Consider the following 21,877-nt stretch of genomic DNA (forward strand, 5'->3'; position numbering starts at 1 on the left):
CAGGGGGCAGGAGGTGTTACTGTGCTACTATGGAATCACAACAGCTTTTTCCTGGTTGTGTCTGTACTTTTCTGTTCTCACATTACTTAAGCTGGGAGAGGCCTCAAGAAAGTACATGGCCCAGTGTCCTGTTTATACTCCATTTATTAGAGAGATGATTGAGGTCACTAGAGGGTACAGTTGAGAGTCGGATCAAACTTTATTCAGTGTTCATGTCATCTTGGGCAAATAATTTATAATCCGGATTTCCGTTTCCTCATGCTAGAAAATTATAAAGAAGCAATTCCTACCTCATAGGATTGTGAAGCTTAGCAACAATGCAGGAAATAAATTAGTCTGGTAAGGACTCATCACATCTTTCATTTATTATCTGGTCACAGCACTGGGACTGGCTCCCTGGTCACCTCTATTAACCAGGGCTCACTGGGGCCAGTCTCCTGAGGAGACTCACAGATAATAGCACTATAACTCATTTCTGAGGAAGTTTATCTACCACATGTATTCTCTGTAAGGCACAGCACAGCCTTGAACTTAAGAACATTCATAGTCCTTCAGCACTACATGTGGGGGCCACTTAAAATAGCTAAATCACCAAAAAAGGGGGGGGGGCAAAAAAACTTGGTACAAAATAGACCATGACTAAAACACTTGTTACATTATGAGCTAAATCAAGAAGGCAGAGTGGGTGTCCTGGTTCAAGATGGTGACACAGGAAGACCCTGAGTTCACCTTCTCCGCAGGCACATCAAATGATACGAACAGAACAATTCCTCCTGAAGAAGAATTGAGGGTGACTGAGCAACCAAAGACAGAGAGAATGGCAAGAGCACAACAAGAGAAATGAAGAAATGGTAACAAAGGTAACCCCGACCCCCAACACTGTGAATGGCAGTGGGGATAGTACTGAGGGACCAGGAACAGATCCCTGTCATAAGGCACAGGAGAAAACCTTCAGTTTAAAAGGGCCACTAGTATATAAAAAAGACAATGCTGAAACTCTGCCAAGCGGTGGAGGAGCTATGGGAAAGCTCCCCAGTCAGAGGGACTGGAGAACCACACAGCTTACATTCCCACCTCACCTTAAATACCTAGACCAGAACACAGTCCAGATGCCATAAAGGACCATGCTAGTCATCTAGGTGAACTTGCTAACTTCAGTGATCTGAGGGTCCACAAGTCCACACCTGCTCTAGACCTGCTGGGACACAGAAAAAAGCTGCAGTTTAAAAGGGCTGAAGAAGCGCAGGAAGGTTCTCTCTCCCATCCCTTCAAAAGCTCAGACCAGAGAGGTTCTGGCTCACAGTGAGCCTGTGACCGCAGTGAGCCCAAGCTCCTCAAGCCCACACCAACAGCACTGTGATGCTAGGGCAAAGAAAATGAGCTGTGATAGTATGTGTGTGTGTGTGTGTGTGTGTGTGTGTGAGATAGTTTTTACTTTTTTTAAAAGATTTATTTATTTACTTATTTGACAGACAGAGATCACAAGGAGGCTGAGAGGCAGGCAGAGAGAGGGGAGGGGGGAAGCAGGCTCCCTGCGGAGCAGTGAGCCCGATGCAGGGCTGGATCCCAGGAGCCCAGGACCATGACCTGAGCCGAAGGCAGAGGCTTTAACCCACTGAACCACCCAGGTGCCCCTAGTTTTTACTTTTTAATTTCATTTTTTTTTTACTTTTAAAAACTTGTCTTATTTTATTTTGTTTTTCTCGCTTTTTTCATTTTTTTCCTTTACACCTTTTATTATTTTCTTTTTTTTTCTTTTATTTTCACTCTTTCCTTATTCTCTCTGTAAAAAAACGGGGTTTAAAAGAGTAACTAACATAAACTGCCACAGCTCCTGCTAGCCAGCAAAAGTCACCAATCACACACCATCTGCACGGGGGACACCATACGCAAGATCATTCCAACTTTAGAAGTAGCTCTCCCACCAAATCCATAGAAACCATCACAGAAAATCAAGCAAAATGGGGAGACAGAGAAATATGCTCCAAAGAAAGAACAAGAAAAAAAAAAACCAGAAAAAAATTAGTGAAATAGAAATAAGCAATATGCCTGATAAGGAATTTAAAGTAGTGATCATAAAGATACTCACCAAGCTGAAGAAAAGAATGGAAGAAATCGGAGACCTCTAATAAAGCGATAGAAAATATTAAAAAGAGCCAATCAGAGTTGAAGAATAAAATAACTGAAAAAGAAAAACACACTAGAGAGAATCAATAGTAGATTAGAGGATACAGAAGCACGGGTCAGCACGCTAGAAGAAGAGAGAGGGGAATAAAAGCACACAAGCTGGAGAGCAAAAAGAAGAAAGAATTTTTTTAAATGAGGAGTAAGAGTTCTCTTAGAGAACATTCACATTAAAGGGGAAGAAAGAAGAATATACAATGGGGAAAAGACAGTGTTTTCAATAAATGGTGCTGGGAAAACTGAACGGCTACACATAAAAGAATGAAACTGGACTACTTTTGAAGATCATGCACAGAAATAAATTCAAAATGGATGAATGACCTAAATGTGAGACCTAACACCTTAAAAATCGTAGAAGAGAACACAGGTAGTAATTTCTTTGACTTCAGCCAAGGCGACATTTTTTCTAGGTGTGTCTCCTAAGGCAAGGGAAACAAAAGCAAAATTAAGCTGTGAAAAAAAATTTTTCACAGCAACACAAATAATCCATAAAAAAAGGAACAACCTACTGAATGGGAGGAAGGTATTTACAAGCGATATTTCCATTAAGAGGTTAATACTCAAAATATATAAAGAAGTTGTACAACTGAACAACAACAAAAAAATCCTATTAAAAAATGAGCAGAGGACCTAAATATTTTTCCAAAGAAGACATACAATGCTAACAGATACATGAAAAGATGCTCAACATCACTCATCATCAGGGAAATACAAATCAAAACCATAATGAGATGCCATCTCACATGTCAGAATGGCTACAATTAACAATACAGGAAACAAAAGACATTGGCAAGGATGTGAAGAATGGGAACCCTCTTACACTGTTGGTGGAAATGCAAGCTGGTGCAGCCACTCTGGAAAACAGTATGGAGGTTCCTCAAGAAGATCAAAACAGAACTACCCTATGACCCAGCAATTGCACTTCTAGGCATTTACCCAAAGGATACAAAACTGGTGATTTGAAGGGGCACATGCACCCTGATATTTATAGCAGCAATGTCCACAATAGACAGATTATGGAGAGAGTCTAAATGTCTATTAACTGAGGAATAGATAAAGAAGGGACGGTATATATATATATATATATATATATATATATACACACACATATATATGTCTAAATATATATATAAATATAAATATATATGTATAAATATATATTTATACACATATATGTATAATATATATAAATATATTATACATATATAAATATAAATATATATTCCATCATATATTCCACACACACACATACATATTTTATATATATATTAAATATATATATATATTTAATTTATATATATATTCCACACACACATACGTATTTTATATATATATTAAATATATATATATATTTTATATATATATATATATTTTATATATATATTAAATATATATAAAATATGTATGTGTGTGTGTGGAATACATGATGGAATACTACTCAGCCATCTAAATCAATGAAATCTTGCCATTTGCAATGACATGGGTGGAGCTAGGTGTATTATGCTAAGCAAAGTAATTCAGAGAAACACAAATACCGTATAATTTCACTCATATATGGAATTTAAGAAACAAAACAGCTGAATATAGGGGAAGGGAAAAAAAGAGAGGGAGGGAAACAAACCGTAAGAGACTCTACAATAGAGATCCAACTGAGGGTTGCTGGAGGGAGGTGGGTGAGGGATGTGCTCAATGGCTGCTGGGCATTAAGGAGGGCACTCGTTGTGATGAGCACTGGGTGTTGTATGTAAGTGATGAATCATTTGATTCTAGACCTGAAACCAATTTTACCAGATGTGTAACTAACTAGAATTCAAATAAAAACTTGAAATAAAAAAACTACAAAAAGATATCACCTCATGCCTGTTAGAATGGTTAAAAATCAAGAACACAAGAAACAAGTGGTGAGGATGTGGAGAAAAAGGAACCCTCACATGCTGTTGATGGGATGCAAACTGGTACAGCCACTTGGAAAATAGTATGGAGGTTCCTCAGAAAATTAAAAATAGAAATACTGTATGATTGAATAATTCCACTGTTCAGTGTTTACCCAGGGAAAACAAAAACACTAACTCAAATACCATATGATTCCATTCATAAATAGAATCTTAAAATGAATAATAAAACAAGAAGAAATCAGAGAGAGAGAGACAAACCAAAAGAGATTCTTCACCATAGGAAACAAACTGAGGGCTGCTGGAGGGGATACGGGTGGGAGGATGGGGTAACTGGGTGATGGGCATTAAGGAGGGCACATGAGGGGCGCCTGGATGGCGCAGTGGGTTAAGGCCTCTGCCTTCAGCTCGGGTCATGATCCCAGGGTCCTGGGATCGAGCCCTGCATCGGGCTGTCTGCTCCGTGGACAGCCTGCTTCCTCCTCTTTCTCTGCCTGCCTCTCTGCCTACTTGTGATCTCTCTCTGTCAAATAAATAAATAAAATGTTTAAAAAAAAAAAAAAAGGAGGGCACATGATGTAATGAGCGCTGGGAGTTATATACAACTGAGGAATCAATGAACTCCACCTCTGAAACTAATAATACATGATATGTTAATTAATTGAAGATAAATTAAATTAAAAATAAAATAAAATCTTCAGTGGTATATAAAAAAAAGCAGAATCAGAACTATAAATACAGAGAAAAAACTGATAGTTGCCAGAGTGGAGGGGTGTTTGGTTTGGGCAAAATGGGTGAAAGGGAGTGGGAGATACAGGACTCCAGGTACGGAATGGATAAGTCAGGGGAACAAAAGGCACAGCATGAGGAAGACAGTCAGTGATGTTGTAATAGCGATGTAACAGGACAGATGGTAGCTACATTGTGGTGAACATACATAATGCACAAACTTGTCAAATCACTAAATGATACACCTGAAACAAATATAACACTCTGTGTGAGCTATATTTAAACAAACAAATAAATAAACAGAATTCTGTAGTGGATATTGAGGAATGCAACTGACATAATGTAACCCCTGCTTTCATTACTTTGTATTGGTCAGAAGAGACTTTTTATTCCCATTGACTGATTTTTAAAAAATATTTTTATTTATTTGGGGCGCCTGGGTGGCTCAGTGGGTTAAGCCGCTGCCTTCGGCTCAGGTCATGATCTCAGGGTCCTGGGATCGAGTCCCGCATCGGGCTCTCTGCTCCGCAGGGAGCCTGCTTCCTCCTCTCTCTCTCTGCCTGCCTCTCTGCCTACTTGCGATCTCTCTCTGTCAAATAAATAAATAAAATCTTTAAAAAAAATATTTTTATTTATTTATGTATGTATTTGACAGACAGATCACAAGTAGGCAGAGAGGCAGACGGAGAGAGAGAGGAGAAAGCAGGATCCCCGCTGAGCAGAGAGCCCTATGCGGGACTCGATCCCAAGACCCTGAGATCATGACCCGAGCCAAAGGCAGAGGCCTTAACCCGCTGAGCCACCCAGGTGCCCCTCTATTGACTGATTTTATAATAAATTCATTTTATAAACTTTAAAAAAAGAAGGTAGAGTGGGCATGTGAATTTGAGAACCTCAAGTATTTTTGCCTCTCTGCATCTGTGAATGCCTATAAAAGTACCACAAGTATTGATTTTAGGGTTACATATAAATTTTAGTGAACAAATTCACAAGTGACAAAATCTTTAAAAAATTAAGAACCACTGCTAATGGCAGAAATGGGCTTCAAAGCCAGAGACAGATAGCATAAAAGACAACCATAAGCATTTTTACTGTGCTTTTTACATTTAGAAAATATTTAAAAGAAAAAAGTTCACATAAAAAATCCTCAGTACAGGGGTGCCTGGGTGGCTCAGTGGGTTAAGCCTCTGCCTTCATCTCAGGTCATGATCTCAGGGTCCTGGGATCGAGCCCCACTTTGGGCTCTCTGCTCAGTGGGGAGCCTGCTTCCCTCTCTCTCTGCCTGCCTCTCTGCCTACTTGTGATCTCTCTGTCAAATAAATATATAAAATCTTTTTAAAAAATCCTCAGTACAGGAAAGATTTAGTTCGTCTACCCATTTTCTGTAATGTAGAGATTTAAAGATGAATGCCTTTTAAGAAACTCTTAGTACTTTAAAAACTATCCTTTTGAGAGGAAGTTTGCTGTATGTATTAGTTATCTAGTGATGCTATAAAAAATTAACAGAAAATTAGTGGCTTAAAACAACACAAATTTCTTACCATATGATCCAGTACTTCCACAAAGAGAAAAAAACCACTAATTCAAAAAGATAGATGCATTTCTATGTTTACTGCAGCATTATTTACAATATCCAAGATACAGAAGCAACCACAGTGTCCACCGATAGATGAATGGATAAAGAAGATGGGGTGTAAAAAAAAATGTGGTGTATATACATAATAGAATATTACTCAGCCATAAAAAAGAATATCTTGCCCTTTGTGATAACATGGGTGGACAATAAGAGGGTATTATGCTAAGTGAGAAAGACAAATACTATGTGATTTCACTTATATGTGGAATCTAAAAAACAAAACAGACTCTGAAATACAGAGAACAAACTAGTGGTTGCCAGAGGGGAGCTGGGTGGGGAGATGGGTGAAGTTGATGAAGGGGATTAATAGGTATAAACTTCCAGTTATAAAATAAATAAGTCATGGACATGAAAAGTACACTATAGGGAAAACAGTCATTAATATTGTCATAACGTTGTATTACAATATTGGTGAATACACTTATTGTGGTGAGTAGAGTATAGAATTGTTGAATCAACATGCGATACCCCTGAAACTAATATAACATTGTATATTATATGAATTTTTGTATTGGTCAGTTCTGTAGGTCAAAAGTCTGACACAGGTCACAATGGGTTAAATCAATGTGTAGGCAGGGCTTAATTCCTTCTGGAGTCTCCAGGGTAAGATCTATTTCTTTGCCTTTTCTAGATTCTAGAAGCTGCCCACATTCCATGGCTTGGAGGCTTCTTCCTCAGTCTTCAATGTCAGTACTGCTCCCTCTCTATAACTGTTCTTCTTCCACAATATATCTTTCTCTGACCAAACTGGGCAAATTTCTTCCTTTTTAAGGACTCATGTGATTATATTTGTCCCACCCATATAATTCATCTGATCTCCCTATTTTAAAGGTCTTAATTTGATCATATATGCAAAATCCCTTTCGTCATGTAAGTGACACATTCACAAATTCCAGGGATTGGGGTGTAAATATCCTTGGGAAGTCATTATTCTGTCTACTACATGCTGCTTTATAAAGGAAACTAATTAACACACCTTGTATGAAACTAAAGCCAAATAACTTGCACTTAAAAAGGTATTTTTTCTTTGCACATATAAAAAGGATTATGGTGCTCCTTGAAGCTTACCAGTTTTCATGGTAATTGGGTCTTGGAAACTACATAAAGTTCAACTTTGTTTCTTTGACAATGTTTTTATTAAAGCATTTACTGAAGTGAATTAGAACCTGAAAATTGACTTACCAGGCACCAATTTGCAATGACTAATAGCCATTATTTATTTACAGCTGAGAGTAATCAAAATCTGGCTGCTATCTTTCTATGTAGGGGGACCACATTAGTAAAAGAATGAGGTAGGAAACTCTTATATTTGGGGGAGTTATCTTAGGTAATTTTTCTACAGGGAAGCTATCTAACAAGAAACTTCAAAATCTTTTTTTTTCCTTTTAGAGATTTTAGTTATTTATTTGACAGACAGAGATCACAAGTAGGCAGAGAGGCAGGCAGAGAGATAGGGGAAAGCAGGCTCCCTGCTGAGCAGAGAGTCTGATGCGGAGCTTGATCCCAGGATGCTGAGATCATGACCTGAGCTGAAGGCAGAGGCTCAACCAACTGAGCCACCCAGGCACCCCAAGAAACTTCAAAATCTTATTCACAGGTCTACAGGATCACTTTTGCAGGACTCAATTGCTATTTTTTAGGCTTGGCTGTGGATTGAATTTAGTTGTGTTGGGTTCATGTCCACTCTACATGTGTCATCATTTGGCAACATGCCCCAGATATGGTCTTCAAATGGTGGATCTAAAAAACATAAGACACCAAGCCCAAACATGCAAACACATTTACATCTTTCAGTCAAATGTGGGAAACCAGATGTCTTCTCACATAGCATTAACCAAAATAAATGACAACGGACACACAAAATCAAGGGTCAGGAAAGTAGTCACAGACAGGGAGGGAAGAAATAATTGTGAGTAAATAATACAATCTACCGTAAGGGAAAAGAGAGTACAACAGAGTTCCTGGAGTGACATGGAAAAGGTGACTAGTAAGATTCTAGTCTCACTAGATCTTGGGTCTCCAGATCTGTACCATTCCTAGACTGACTTATGGCTTGGATGATCACAATGACTGACAGCAACAGCAATAAGTTACACTGGGAAATTATGCAATAAATACAGATGAGAATCCAGATTTTAAAAGCTAATGAGAGCCTTCGTTCATGCCACAAATCTAGCTTGAACAAATCAAGTGATTTTCCAAAAAGGCACTTGGAAATGTGAATGTTGTTAGGCTTCCATCTAGTGGCCGCCAAGAGCCATTGTTCAAGACGGATGATGAGTAAAGCATGTTAAAGGCAGATAAATGAATAAATAAGTAAATATCTAGAACAGGGAAGATTTTGAAGACGGCAGCATAGTAGGAGGACCCTAGACTCTTATCCCATGAACACAACTAGATAACTATCAAATCATCGTAAATACCCCCAATATCAACCTGAAGCCTGACAGAAGACACTCCACAACTAAAGAGAGAAAAGAAGCCACACTGGAGAAGGTAGGAAGTGCAGAGGTGTGGTTCAGGGGAGAAACAGATCACAGATGTTGTGGAGGGGAGGGAGCTGTGGTTGCAGAGAAGGCAGAGGCAGAGAGAGAGGGGGGAACACCCAGGGGAATGGACAAGGAGAATATTTCCCTAAAGCCACTGGCTTGGAAAATGAGAGGGGTTGAATTTTGTGAGTTATTGCAACCAGCAGGGCTTAAAGCCTGGAGTTTTAAAGGTCAGTGAGCTTGGCTGGGATAGAACCTACAGGGTACTGTGCTGCTCCTGTAGAGAAGGCAGGCAAACAGCTGGGGGGCAGATAGCATGGAAACAGTGATCTGAAGATCACCTCGGGCATGCAGTGGAAGAGATTATTCAAGCTTCTCAGAGTACATCCTAACAGGCAGCGTTCATACAGATGACTCTCTGGGAACAGAGGAGCTCACTGGTACTCTTTCCCTCCCCACCCCTCAGTGTAAATACTGAGCCACCTGGGGGAAGCAGCACAGTATCTAAGGGCTGCCTAACTTGCTTACAACAAGCCCCACCCCACTGTGCTCTGGCAGGACTCTGTCCTTCTCAGTCAAGCTTGCATCAGTCTTAGCACAGTGGGCCCCTCACCCAAAAGACCAGCACGAGTTCCTGCCCACACCATGTCTCTAAAGCCTGGAGTTTCAAAGTTCAGCAGGTTTGGATGGGATAAAGCCAGGAGGATATTGCATTATTCCTGGAGAGAAGGCAGGCAAACAACTGAGAGGCAGACAGAGTGGAAACAGTGAACTGAAAAATGCCTGGGACACACAGAAGAGAGATTATTTACTCTTCTCAGAGCATGACTCTGGAAGGCAGCATTTATGGAGATACCTCTCCAGGAACAAAGGAGCTGGCTGGCACAAGTTCTTTCCCCGACCCTTCAGCATAAATATAGAGCCACCTGTGGGAAGCAGTGCAGCACTGATGCTGGATGCCTAACTTGCTTATATGCAGCTCGACCCCTCTGTGCTCTGGTGAGACAGCCCTTCTCAGTCAAGCTTGCCCCAGGCCCAGTGGAATATGCCATTCCCCTGGAAGAGAGTTCTGCAGAACCCCAGTGCTGGTGGAGTTGGTGTTAGGTCTCATTTCACAACCACACCAAAGCACACCTGGTTAAAACTCACCACATTCAGGCCAGGGAGCAAACACTGCCCGGAACAGGCAGAGCAGGCAAGGAAAACCTTTGCAGATGACTGGCCTGAGGGATGGAGCAGCCAGAACACAACAGCAGAGCACATGCAGCACATGCTAGAGACATGCCCATGCCAGAGCACATGCACTCCCTGAAGCACCAGGCCCTCTGCACTACAGAGCCTTTTCTTCATAAAGCCATTATTTTCCGAAGCAGGAGGCATAACTGGCTAAATAAATAGAAGACATCAATGAAGCCCTTACCACAGAGATAAAAGAGTTTAAAAAAGAATCAGTCAGAGATGAAGAATGCAATAAATGAGACCAGAAACAGGTTTGACACAATAAAAAGCAGGCTGGATGAAGCAGAGGAAAGTATTAGTGACCCAGAAGACAAAAGAATGGAAAATAATGAAACTGAACAAAAGAGAGAAAGAAGAATTATGCAATACAAGGAAGACCTGGGAACACAGTGACTCCATTAAATGCAATAATATTCATATTGTAGGAGTCCCAGGAGACAAAGAGAGAGAAAAGGGAGCAGAAAATTTATTTCAAGAAATAATAGTTGAAAACTTCCCTAATCTGGGGAAGGAAACAGACATCCAGATTTAGAAGGCACAGAGATCCCTCAATAAAGGCGGGCCAACACCAAGACTTATTGTAATTAAATTTGTAAAATATAAGTGATAAATAAAAAAATCCTAAAAATGGGAAGATGAAAGAAGACAGTAATATACAAGGGAAGACCCATAAGGCAGCTGGAGATTGTGCAAAAGAGTGGCATAATATATTCTAAGTGCTGAATGGGAAAAATCTGCAGCCAAAAATAGTCTATCCAGTAAGTCTATTATTCAGAATAGAAGGAGAGATAAAGAGTTTCCCAGACAAGCTAAATGAACGACATTTGTGAACACTAAACCAGCCTTGCAAGAAATACTAAAGGGTACACTTTGAGTGCAAAGGAGATACCAAAAGTGACAGAGATGAGAAAGAATCAGAGAACATCTCCAGACACAATAACAAGTAATAAAATGGCACTAAATATATATCTCTCAATAATTACTCTGAATGTAAATGGACTAAACACTCCAATCAAAAGTTGTAGGGTGTCAGAATGGATTAAAAAAAAAGAAAAGAAAAGGCCCACCTATATGCTCCCTATAAAAGATTCATTTTAGACCTAACGACACATGCAGATTTGAAAGTGAGGGGGTGGAGAAACATCACACAAATGGAGGTCAAAAGAAAACTAAAGTGGCAATATTTATAATGGAAAAACTAGAGTTTAAAACAAAGACTGCATAAAGAGACAAAGAAGGGCATTATAAATCATAAAGGAGACAATCCAACAAGAAGATATAACAATTTTAAGTAGTTATGGAGCCAACATGGGAGCATCCAAATATATAAAACAATTCATAACAAACATAAAAGAACTAATTGATAATAACACAATAATATTAGAGGACTTTAACACCCCACTTATATCAATGGATTGATCACCTAAACAGAAAATCAACAAGGAAACAAGGTTTTGAATGACACACTGGACCAGATGGATATTTAGAACATTCTATCCAAAAACAGCAGAGTACACATTCTTTTCAAGTGCACATGGAACATTTTCCAGAATAGACCACATACTAAGTCACAAAACAGGCCTCAATAAATACAAAAAGATTAAAATCATATCATGCACCTTTTTTGACCAAACACTATGAAACTAGAAGTCAACCAGAGGAAAAAAAGTTTGGAAAGACCACAAATACATGGAGGTTAAGCAACATGCTACCAAACAATGAATGGTTCAAACAGGAAATTAAAAGAATAAATTTTAAAGACATGGAAACAAATGAAAATGAAAACACAATCCAGACCCTTTTGGATGTAGCAGACATGGTCCTTAGAAGGAAATATATAGCAATACAGGCCTACCTCAAGAAGCAAGAAAAATCTCAAATATATAACCTAACCTTACACCTAAAGGAGCTAGAAAAGAACAACAAACCTAAAGCCAGCAGAAGAAGGGAAACAATAAAAATAAGAGCAGAAATAAATAATACAGACACTGGAAAAAAAAAACCCCGGTAGAACAAATCAATGAAACCAGGAGTTGGTTGGTTAAAAAGATCAACAAAGTTGATAAACCTCTAACTAGACTTGTCCAAAAGAAAAAAGAGAAATGACCCAAATAAATAAAATCCCAAATGAGAGAGGAGAAATAACAACCCAAACCACAGAAATACAAACAATTATAGAGAATATTATTAAAACTCTTACCACTGTTATTTACCATAAAACTGGCAGTCCTAGCATCGGTAATCAGACAAAAGAAAGAAAGAAAGAGAGGGAGGGAAGGGGTGGGGAGGGGAGAGGGAGGGGAGGGGGTAGGTGGGAGGGAAGGAATAAAAGAAAAGAAAGGAAGGAAGGAAAGAAGGAAGAAAAAAGAAACAAAGAGCATCCAAATCATCAAGGAAGAAGTAAACTCTTACTATTTGCAGACAACATAATTCTCTACATAGAAACCCAAAGACTCCACCAAGAAACAGAATTCAGTAAAGTCGCAGGATACAGAATCAATGTACAGAAATCTATTGCATTTCTATATGCCAGTGAAGAAGCAACAGAATGAGAAACTGAGGAATCAATCCCACTTAAAATTAAGATACCTAGGAAGAAACCTAACTGAAGTGGTAAAATGCCTGTACTCTGAAAACTATAAAACACTGATAAAAAGAATTGAAGATGACAAACAAACAAATGGAAAAACATTCCATTCTCATAGATTGGAAGAACAAATACTGTTAAAATGTCTATATTACCCAAAGCAATCTACACATTTCATGCAATCTCTATCAAAATACCAACAGCATGTTTTACAGATCTGGAACAAACAATCCGAAAATTTGTATGGAACAAGGAAAGACCTCGAATAGCCAAAGTAATGTTGAAAAAGAAAAGCAAAGCTGGAGGCATCACAATTTCAGACTTCAAGTTATTTCACAAAGTGGTAGTAATCAAAACAGTATTGTACTAGCACAAAAATAAACACATAGATCAATGGAAGAGAATAGAAAATCCAGAAATGAACCCACAACTACATGGTCAATTAATCTTCGACAAAGCAGGAGAGAATATCCAATGGGAAAAGACTGTCTTTTCAACAAATGGTATTGGGAAAACTGAACAAGTACACGGAAAAGAATGAAATGGGGCCACTTTCCTTTTTAAAAAAAATTTTTTAAAGATTTTATTTATTTATTTATTTATTTGACAGAGAGGGAGAGACTGTGAGAGACAGAACACAAGCAGGGGGAGTAAGAGAGGGAGAAGCAGACATCCTGCTGAGCAGGGACCCCAACGTGCAGCTCCATCCCAGGACCTGGGATCATGACCTGAGCTGAAGGCAGACGCTTATCTAACTGAACCACCCAGGCACCCCAAATGGGACCACTTTCTTAGACCACACACAGAAATAAATTCAAAATTGTGGAAAGACCTAAATGTGAGCCAGGAAACCATCAAACTCCTAAAGGAGACACAGGCAGTAACCTCTTTGACACCAGCTATAGCCACTTCTTTCTAAATATATCTCCTGAGGCAAGGGAAACAAAAGCAAAAATAAACTATAGTGACTTCATCAAAATAAAAAGCTCCTGCACAGCAAAGGGAACAATCAACAAAACTAAAAGGCGACCTATGGAATGCGAGAAGGTATTTGCAAATGACATATCTAATAAAGAGTTAGTATTCAAAATATATAAAGAACTTATCAAACTCAATGACCCCCAAAATGAATAATCCAATTTAAAAAATGGGCAGAAGACATGAATAGATGTTTTTCCCAAAAAGATATACAGATGTCCAACAGACACATGAAAAGATACTCAACATCCCTGATCATCAGGGAAACGCAAATCGAGACTACAGTGAGTTATCACCACACACCTGTCAGAATGGCTTTAAACACAAGAAGCAACAAGTGTTGGCAAGGCTGTGGGGAATGGGGAACTCATGCACTGTTACTGGGAAGGCAAACTGGTGCAGCCACTCTGGAAAAAAAGTATGGAGATTGCTCAAAAGGATCCTGAGATCATGACCTGAGCTGAAGACAGATTTTTTTTTAAAGATTTTATTTATTTATTTGACACACAGAGAGAGTTCACAAGTAGGCAGAGAGGCAGGTGGGGTTGGGGGGGGCAGGCTCCCCACTGAGCAGAGAGCCCAATGTGGGGCTCAATCTGATGACCCTGACACCATGACCTGAGCTGAAGGCAGAGTAACCCTCTGAGCCACCCAGGTGCCCCAGAGTATATATTTTCAAGTCTCTTTGGATATAAACATAGGAGTAGAATTGCTGAGCCTTATGGTAACATCTATTTAACATTTTGAGGGGCTGCCAGACTGTTTTCTCAGTTTCACATAATTTTACAACCCCACTGACAAGGTATGAGAGTTCCAATTTCTCCACATCTTCAACACTTGTTGGTATCTATCTTTTTTTATTTTTGCTATCTTGGTGTGGGTAAAGAGGTTTCTCCTTGTGGTTTTGATTGCCTTTTCTGGTGGCTACTGATGTTAAGCATCACTTAATGTGATTTTGGGCCATTTGAATGTCTTCTTATGTCTATCTAAATCCTTTGCATATTTTTATTGGATTATTTGATTTCTATCGCTTAGTTGTGAGTCCCTTACACATTGTGGATACAAATTCTTTATAAGTTATGTGTTTTGCAAATGTTTTCTCCTATTCAGTGCATTCTTTTCCTTTTCTTTTGAATTGCAAAAGTTTTTAATATTATTCTAGTCCTATCTTTTTCTTCAGTTTCTTATGTTTTTCATGTCATATGTAAGAAACCAGTATCTAGTCCAAGGTTATAAAGATTCACTCCTATTTTTTATACAAGTTTTACAACTCTACCTCTTACATTTAAGTCTATAATTCATTTATGAGTTAGTTTTTTTGTATATGGTATGAAGTAGGTGTCTAAGCCTATTCTTCTGAATGTGGTTATGAGTTATCCCAGTATCATTTGTTCAAAAGATTGTTCCTTGTCCACAGGACAGTCTCGGCAATCTTGTAAAATAATCAGTTGGCCATAAATGTATAGTTTTATTCCTGGATCCTCAGTTCTATTCCATTGATCTACATTTCTATCCTTTTATTAATACCACATAGTCTGTACTAATGTAGCCTCACAGTAAGTTTTGAAGTCAGGAAATATAAGTCCTCTAACTTTGTCCTTTTTCATTGTTGTATGAATTTGAGGTTCTGCTTATCAATTTTTGCAAAAATCCTAAATGACAAACCAAACAAACAGGGTATTGTTAGAGACGTGTTGAATCTGTAGATTGCTTCAAGGATTGCCATCTGATTTTGGGTGGTGAGTATAGAATGAAGGTAAAAAAATGCAGAAAGTAAATAAATATTTCTTAATGAGTGAACCCCAGGTACTAAGGGAGTACAGTCAATGTGTACATTATACAGGTATTACTGCAGATATGTTGGTGTTTGATTTATGTGAATTATTTGAGTATAAACTCATGCTGAGGTAGTATTTTTGAGAATTTATATGAGGGGTGCCTGGGTGGTTTAGTTGATTAGGCATCTGTCTCTTGATTTCAGCTCAGGTCATGGTCTCAGGGCCCTGAGTTTGAGCCCTGAGTTGGCGGGGATGGGGGGGTGGCAGTGGTAATCCCCATTCAGCAGGGAGTCTGATTAATATTCTTTCTCTCTGCCTCTCCTCCCTCCCAAATAAATAATAAAAAAAAAAGAATTTGTATGAAGTAGGGTTAATTGAGAATAAATTGATAAAAATGTGGTAGCGTTATTTTTTACTATAGAATAAATAACATTAACGATGGGAGGTGAATTGCTGTCTTAACAATAGTAAGTCTTCTGATCCATGAACATGGAATGTCTTTACATTTATTCAGGTCCTGTTCAGTTTCTTTCAACAATTTTTTATAGTTTTCTGTGTGTGTCTTTCTCTTCTTTTGTCAATGTATTCCTTAGTCTTTTATTCTTTCTGATGCTATAGTGAATGGAATTGTATTAATTTAATTTTCAGATTGTTCATTTACTGGTGTTTAAAAACACAACCAACTTTTGTGTATTGATTTTGTATCTTAAAACCTTGCTGAACTTGTATATTAATTTCTGTAACTTTTTTGTGGAATCCTTAGGGATTTCTATACATCATCTGTAAATAAAAATCGTTTTACTTCTTCCTTTCCTATTTGAATGCCTTTTATTTCTTTTGCTCATCTAACTTACCTGGTTAAAACCTCCAGTACGATGTTGAATAGATGTGGAGAGATCAGATATCTTTGTCTTGCTCTTAATCTTAGAAGAAAAATTTCACTTTCACCTTTAAGTATGATATTAGTTGTAGGTTTTTGTATATGTCTTTTTCAGGATTAGGAAGTTTCCTTTTATCCTTAGTTTTTTGGCTGTTTTTATCATAAAAAGATGAAAGGTCTTGCAAATTCTTTACCCACATTTATTGAGATGTTTGTTTTTGTCCTTTATTCTATTAACATAGTGTATTGCATTGATTGATTTTCATATACTGAAACAGTCCTGCACTCCTTAAATAAATCCCACTTGGTTGTGGTGTGTAATCATTTGTAAATGTTGCTGAATTAAGTTTGCTAGTATTTTGTTCATAACTTTAATAGCTCTGTTCAATAGCACTATTTGTTGCTTTCTTTTATTGTGATGGCTTTGTCTGGTTTTGATACATTGCCATTTTATTTCTTAACACTTTTTTGATACTGTGCCATTTTAATCCTTTTACTTTCCTAAGATATTCTGTTGCTAAATAAATACGATTTTTCATTTTTCCTTAAAACATTCCACTTTCTGGATTTCTAGTTACTCACTGAAGGAAAGAGAGTGAAATTATGGAAAAGGAGAAAAAGTAAAACTATGAAACTAAAGCAAAGAAAGGCAAAAATACTCTCAGCATATCATGGACATGTATGATTGATATCTAAGTAATTTTAACTTATTAACTAAATTCTGTGGCCTTGTCATAGGTTTTAAGACAGTTGACTAAAACTCCCCAGAGCTCTTTGGACTCCATTTTGTCAAAAGAGAACAAGGTGACTCTGGCCTAGATACACACACACACACACACACACACACACACTAAACCACCACTATGACCACCTCCATGACCACCACACCTCCTTTAAATTCACACTCTGCCAAATTTGGTCTGAGAAGAAACTAACATTTCACGACTGTAGAGCAGTAGCACTTATCTATTCTTTTTCATTTTTTAATATGAATATGTGGTTCATCGCCAGTGAGAGGACCAGGGCAGAGCCTAGTGAAATCATGCTGATAGTTCTCCTCTCACTCTGAACACATGGACATGGATAAAATCAAATTAAAAGAAACATCAAGGGGACACCTGGGTGACTCAGTGGCTTAAAGCCTCTGCCTTCAGCTCAGGTCATGATCTCAGGGTCCTGGGATCGAGCCCCACATCGGGCTCTCTGCTCCACGGCGAGCCTGCTTCCTCCTCTCTCCCTCTCTGCCTGCCTCTCTGCCTACTTGTAATCTCTGTCTGTCAAATAAATAAATAAATAAATCTTTTTAAAAAAAGAAACATTAAGAAAAATCTAGAAAGGAGTCTTATTATTCAAGGACAATCTTAGTCTGAAGGTTGGATTTCCATCCTTTTTCTTAGGGGTAGGAAATTAGGAAGGTAACTGACAAGAAAAACATTTGATTTTGAATTGGCTCTTCTTGTTCAGACACCTGGTTCTAGGCATACAGCTACAAATCATTCAAATGACAAAGCCTTGTGTAGTCATCTCAATTTGCCCTGGTCCAAAACCTACCAAGAACCCTCATTCTCCCCATGTCTTTGATCCAGTATCCTTTGGCATCATACAGTGGAAACAGAGTTCTCACCTAGACCCCTATACCAAATGACCAGCCCAACCACAGACCTTATAGCAGACCTATCGGTCTCTCCCTACTCCCAATAGGAGTAGACATGCTTGAAAACCCTTGGTGTTTTCAAGGTTCTCAACATTTTACTTTTGTCCCGGGCTGTGAAATACTTTGACTTGTGACAAAGTCTTCCTTACCTCTGCCTAATTGGACTTACTTTATTCTTCATTCTTTTAGGTCTTTTTAAATTTTTTTCTAAAATTAACATATAATATATTATTTGTTTCAGGGGTACAGGTCTGTGATTCATCAGTCTTACACAATTCATAGCACTCACCATAGCACATACCCTCCGCAGTGTCCATCACCCAGCCACCCCATCCTTCCCACCTCCCTCCCCTCCAGCAAGCCTCAGTTTGTTTCCTGGAATTTAGAGTCTCTTATAGGTTGTCTTCCTCTCTGGTTTCATCTTATTTCTTTTAGTTCTTTTTTAAAGATTATATTTATTTATTTATTTATTTGAGATACGGTATACGTGAGGAGGGGTGGGGGAAGGGCAGGGAAGTGAGGGAGAAGCAGACTCCCCACTGAGCAGGGAGCCCAATGCAGGGCTCCACCGCAAGACCCCAGGATCATGACTTGAGCCAAAGGCAAACACAACCAACTGAGCCACTCACTCAGGTGCCCCTTCATTTTTTAAGGTGGGAAGTTAGATAATTTATTTAAGACTTTTATTCTTTTCTCATATAGGCATTTAGTGCTATTGATTTTCATCAAAACATTGGTTTTAGCTGCATTTCAAAAATATTGGTATGCTGTGCTTCACTTACATTGAGTTTCAAATAATTTTTAATACCCTTTGATCTCTTGAGTCATGGATTGCTTAGGTGACTATTGTATTACTGATTTCCAAAAATTGGGGAATTTTTCAAGTAATTTTCTGTTGATGATTTCTGGTTTAATTCCACTGTGGTCAGAGAACATATCTTGCATGATTTGAGTCCATTTAAGCTTATTGAGACTTGTTGTACAGCCCAGAGGATGATCTGTCTTGGTAAATGCTCCATATGCACTCCAAAGTAAGATGCTTGTAAAGAATATGTTTGTGAAGTTTCTTATGTATCTATGATTTTTCTAAACATGACCCTTCCTTATTTTTTTCTTTTTCCTCCTTTTTTTTTCTGACTACAGCAAGTAATACCCCATTGGTTGCCTGCAGAGAGTAGAACTATGTGGTTTTTGAGCCATGTGAATGCATTCATTATTTTTAAAAATGGGTATTTATATTTTTAAAAAGTAAAAGGTGGTAACTGAACCATGGTGGTGGACCAGACCCAAAATCAATGATATATACAAACACCAATCAGAATGAATATAGTTAGGAAACCAGAGGTCATGAAGAATGCTTGGAAGAGTGAAAGAGGAGCCACTTTCAGACTGATAAAACCAGAGAACTTAAAAATACCCACAGTAGAAAGTCAAGCACACTCAAAGAACGTTCAAGAAAAGAGTCCATGAAATCAAAGGATAGCAGAAGGTCCTGGGAGGACTGTGAGATTAAAGAGTTACTCTCTGAACAACAAATCTGTTTTCTCCTGCTCTGCTCTGATCCTCCCTTAACCTTAACTTATTTTCAACAAAGGCACAGTGGCAACTGAACTGCTTTAATCTCTTTAAACTACACTCCAAAGACAGTGAATTACTTGACCAGAAAGGGAACCCAAGTCAGAGCAGGTCTGAGAAAACTGTGGACCTTCAAAGCAGAAGAGAAATGAAACAAAACACATCAACCTAGAAGAGAGATCCACTGAAGTCTTTCAGTGTCAGAGAAATGCCATGCTTTTGGCTTTGGGGATGGTACCTTTCCTAGTTGCAAGCCCCATGACATGTACTTCCAAAGGAGAAAACCACTCCTTAATTGATATATTCCATCCTCCCCATTCAGAGGAGAACCCTATTAGTGAAATGAACGTCACAACTATAAATCAGATCCATGCTAATTACCTAAGCTAATCAAATGAATCCTTCATTACTAAATATGAACGTGCAGTTTTAAGTATTTCAGGAAAGTCAAAGAGAAGATGATAAGCACAAATACTTATATTTATATCTTACAGGAAACAGAAGAGATATTTACTGAAAATTCAAATTCACATTCTCAGAATTTTGGGAGACAATGGTTTCATAAAAACAGGCTGCAAGAAGGAAAGTACTAGGAAAACACACACATTATCCCAAAATTAAAAACACCAGGTACACAGCACAGGGTTGCCCTGACTCATCAAGCTCCAGCAGAACCTAGAACATTGCCCTTGTGGCCCTCTCCTACCCCCTATCCCCAAACGGAAGCTTGCCCCCCCCCCTCCCTGGACCCCATTTCCGGTCCGATCCCGGGGCTCGCCCAACATCCCAACGGACACTTCCCTGAAGTCTCAAACCGCCACTGCTTCTGCCTCTGGCCTCCCTTGCCGCTCAAGCTGGGAAATCTCCGAGGCCACCACCGCCGTCGGCCCCGCCGCTGCCCGCCGCGCAGCCCTCGCCTCCGCGCCACCTTCGCCTTCGCCCTGGTGCCCGGGCCGCCAGCCATGGCCACCCCGCAGCTCTCCCAAGTGCGCCAGAACTACCACCCCGACTGCGAGGCCGCCGTCAACAGCCAGATCAGCCTGGAGCTCTACGCCTCCTACGTGTACCTGTCCATGGCCTTCTACTTCGACCGCGACGACGTGGCCTTGAAGCACTTCGCCCGCTTCTTCATGCGCCGCTCCCGCAAGGAGACCCAGCACGCCGAGAAGCTGATGGAGCTGCAGAACCAGCGCGGGGGCCGCCTCCGCCTCCGCGGCATCAAGAAGCCGGACCGCGACGACTGGGAGGGCGGCCTGAAGGCCATGGAGAGCGCCCTGCACCTGGAGAAGAGCGTGAACCAGAGCCTGCTCGACCTGCACCAGCTGGCCACCGACAAGAACGACGCCCAGCTGTGCGACTTCCTGGAGAGCCACTACCTGCACCAGCAAGTCGAGGCCATCAAAGAGCTGGGGGGCTATGTCACCAGCCTGCGCAAGATGGGGGCCCCCGAAGCCGGCCTGGCAGAGTACCTGTTTGACAAGCTCACCCTGGGCGACAGCGACAAAAAGTACTGAGTTGGGACTGTTTTCCCCATAGCCCCAGGCCGCATGGTGACTTTGCCTGGTCACCAAGCTGAGCATGCGTATTGCAGTATTGCTTCTGCAAAAGGTTCCAATTCTTTTTTCCCAGTTTTGCCATAAAAAAAGTTGTTTGGTTTCAATAAATTTATTTGGCTCCTAAATTAAAAAAAAAAGAGTCTCTGATTGATTTGCATGCAAATCTTTCACCTTTTAGGTTTTAAAACAGGAATCCAGGAGTCCTTCCATCTCCCTAAGCCCATCCACATGCATCTCGGGATCTCGGGAGGTGGAGGGAGAAGATATTACATAGGACCCTGGAAAACACAAATCAGTCTTGCCTTTATAAATGATATGGGGGCAAAGGGGTGGTGCACGGAGGTGGGTGGTCTGGGGCCCTGGTTGTTAGTGGGTGAATAAGTATGGTAAAAGTATAAAAGGGGGTCACCTGGGTGGCTCAACAGGTTAAAGCCTCTGCCTTCCGCTCAGGTCGTGATCCCAGGGTCCTGGGATTGAGCCCCGCATCAGACTGTCTACTGGGTAGGAGCCTGCTTCCCCCTCTCTCTGCTTGCCTCTGTGCCTACTTGTGATCTCTGTCAAACGGATAAATAAAATCTTTAAAAAATTTTTTTTAAATTTTTTTTAAAGCATAAAAGAACATGGTCTACAATTTACAGCAGTGATTGTCCCTATGGAAAAAGTGAAGAATGGGATTAGGCTGGTATTAAAGGGAGTCAAC

General features: G+C 39.6%; 1 protein-coding gene across 1 annotated transcript; it reads left to right on the forward strand.

Moving 5' to 3' along the window:
* Positions 1-20,393: 20,393 nt before the first annotated feature.
* On the forward strand, positions 20,394-21,276 carry LOC101684907 (ferritin heavy chain-like). Its single transcript, XM_045089227.1, has one exon. It carries the CDS (start codon positions 20,584-20,586, stop codon positions 21,133-21,135), a length of 552 nt encoding a protein of 183 aa, XP_044945162.1. The 5' UTR covers positions 20,394-20,583; the 3' UTR covers positions 21,136-21,276.
* Positions 21,277-21,877: the final 601 nt, after the last annotated feature.

Source organism: Mustela putorius, unplaced genomic scaffold (assembly GCF_011764305.1).
Source record: "Mustela putorius furo isolate JIRA1106 unplaced genomic scaffold, ASM1176430v1.1 tig00003836_pilon_pilon_pilon, whole genome shotgun sequence".
NCBI classification, from domain to species: domain Eukaryota; kingdom Metazoa; phylum Chordata; class Mammalia; order Carnivora; family Mustelidae; genus Mustela; species Mustela putorius.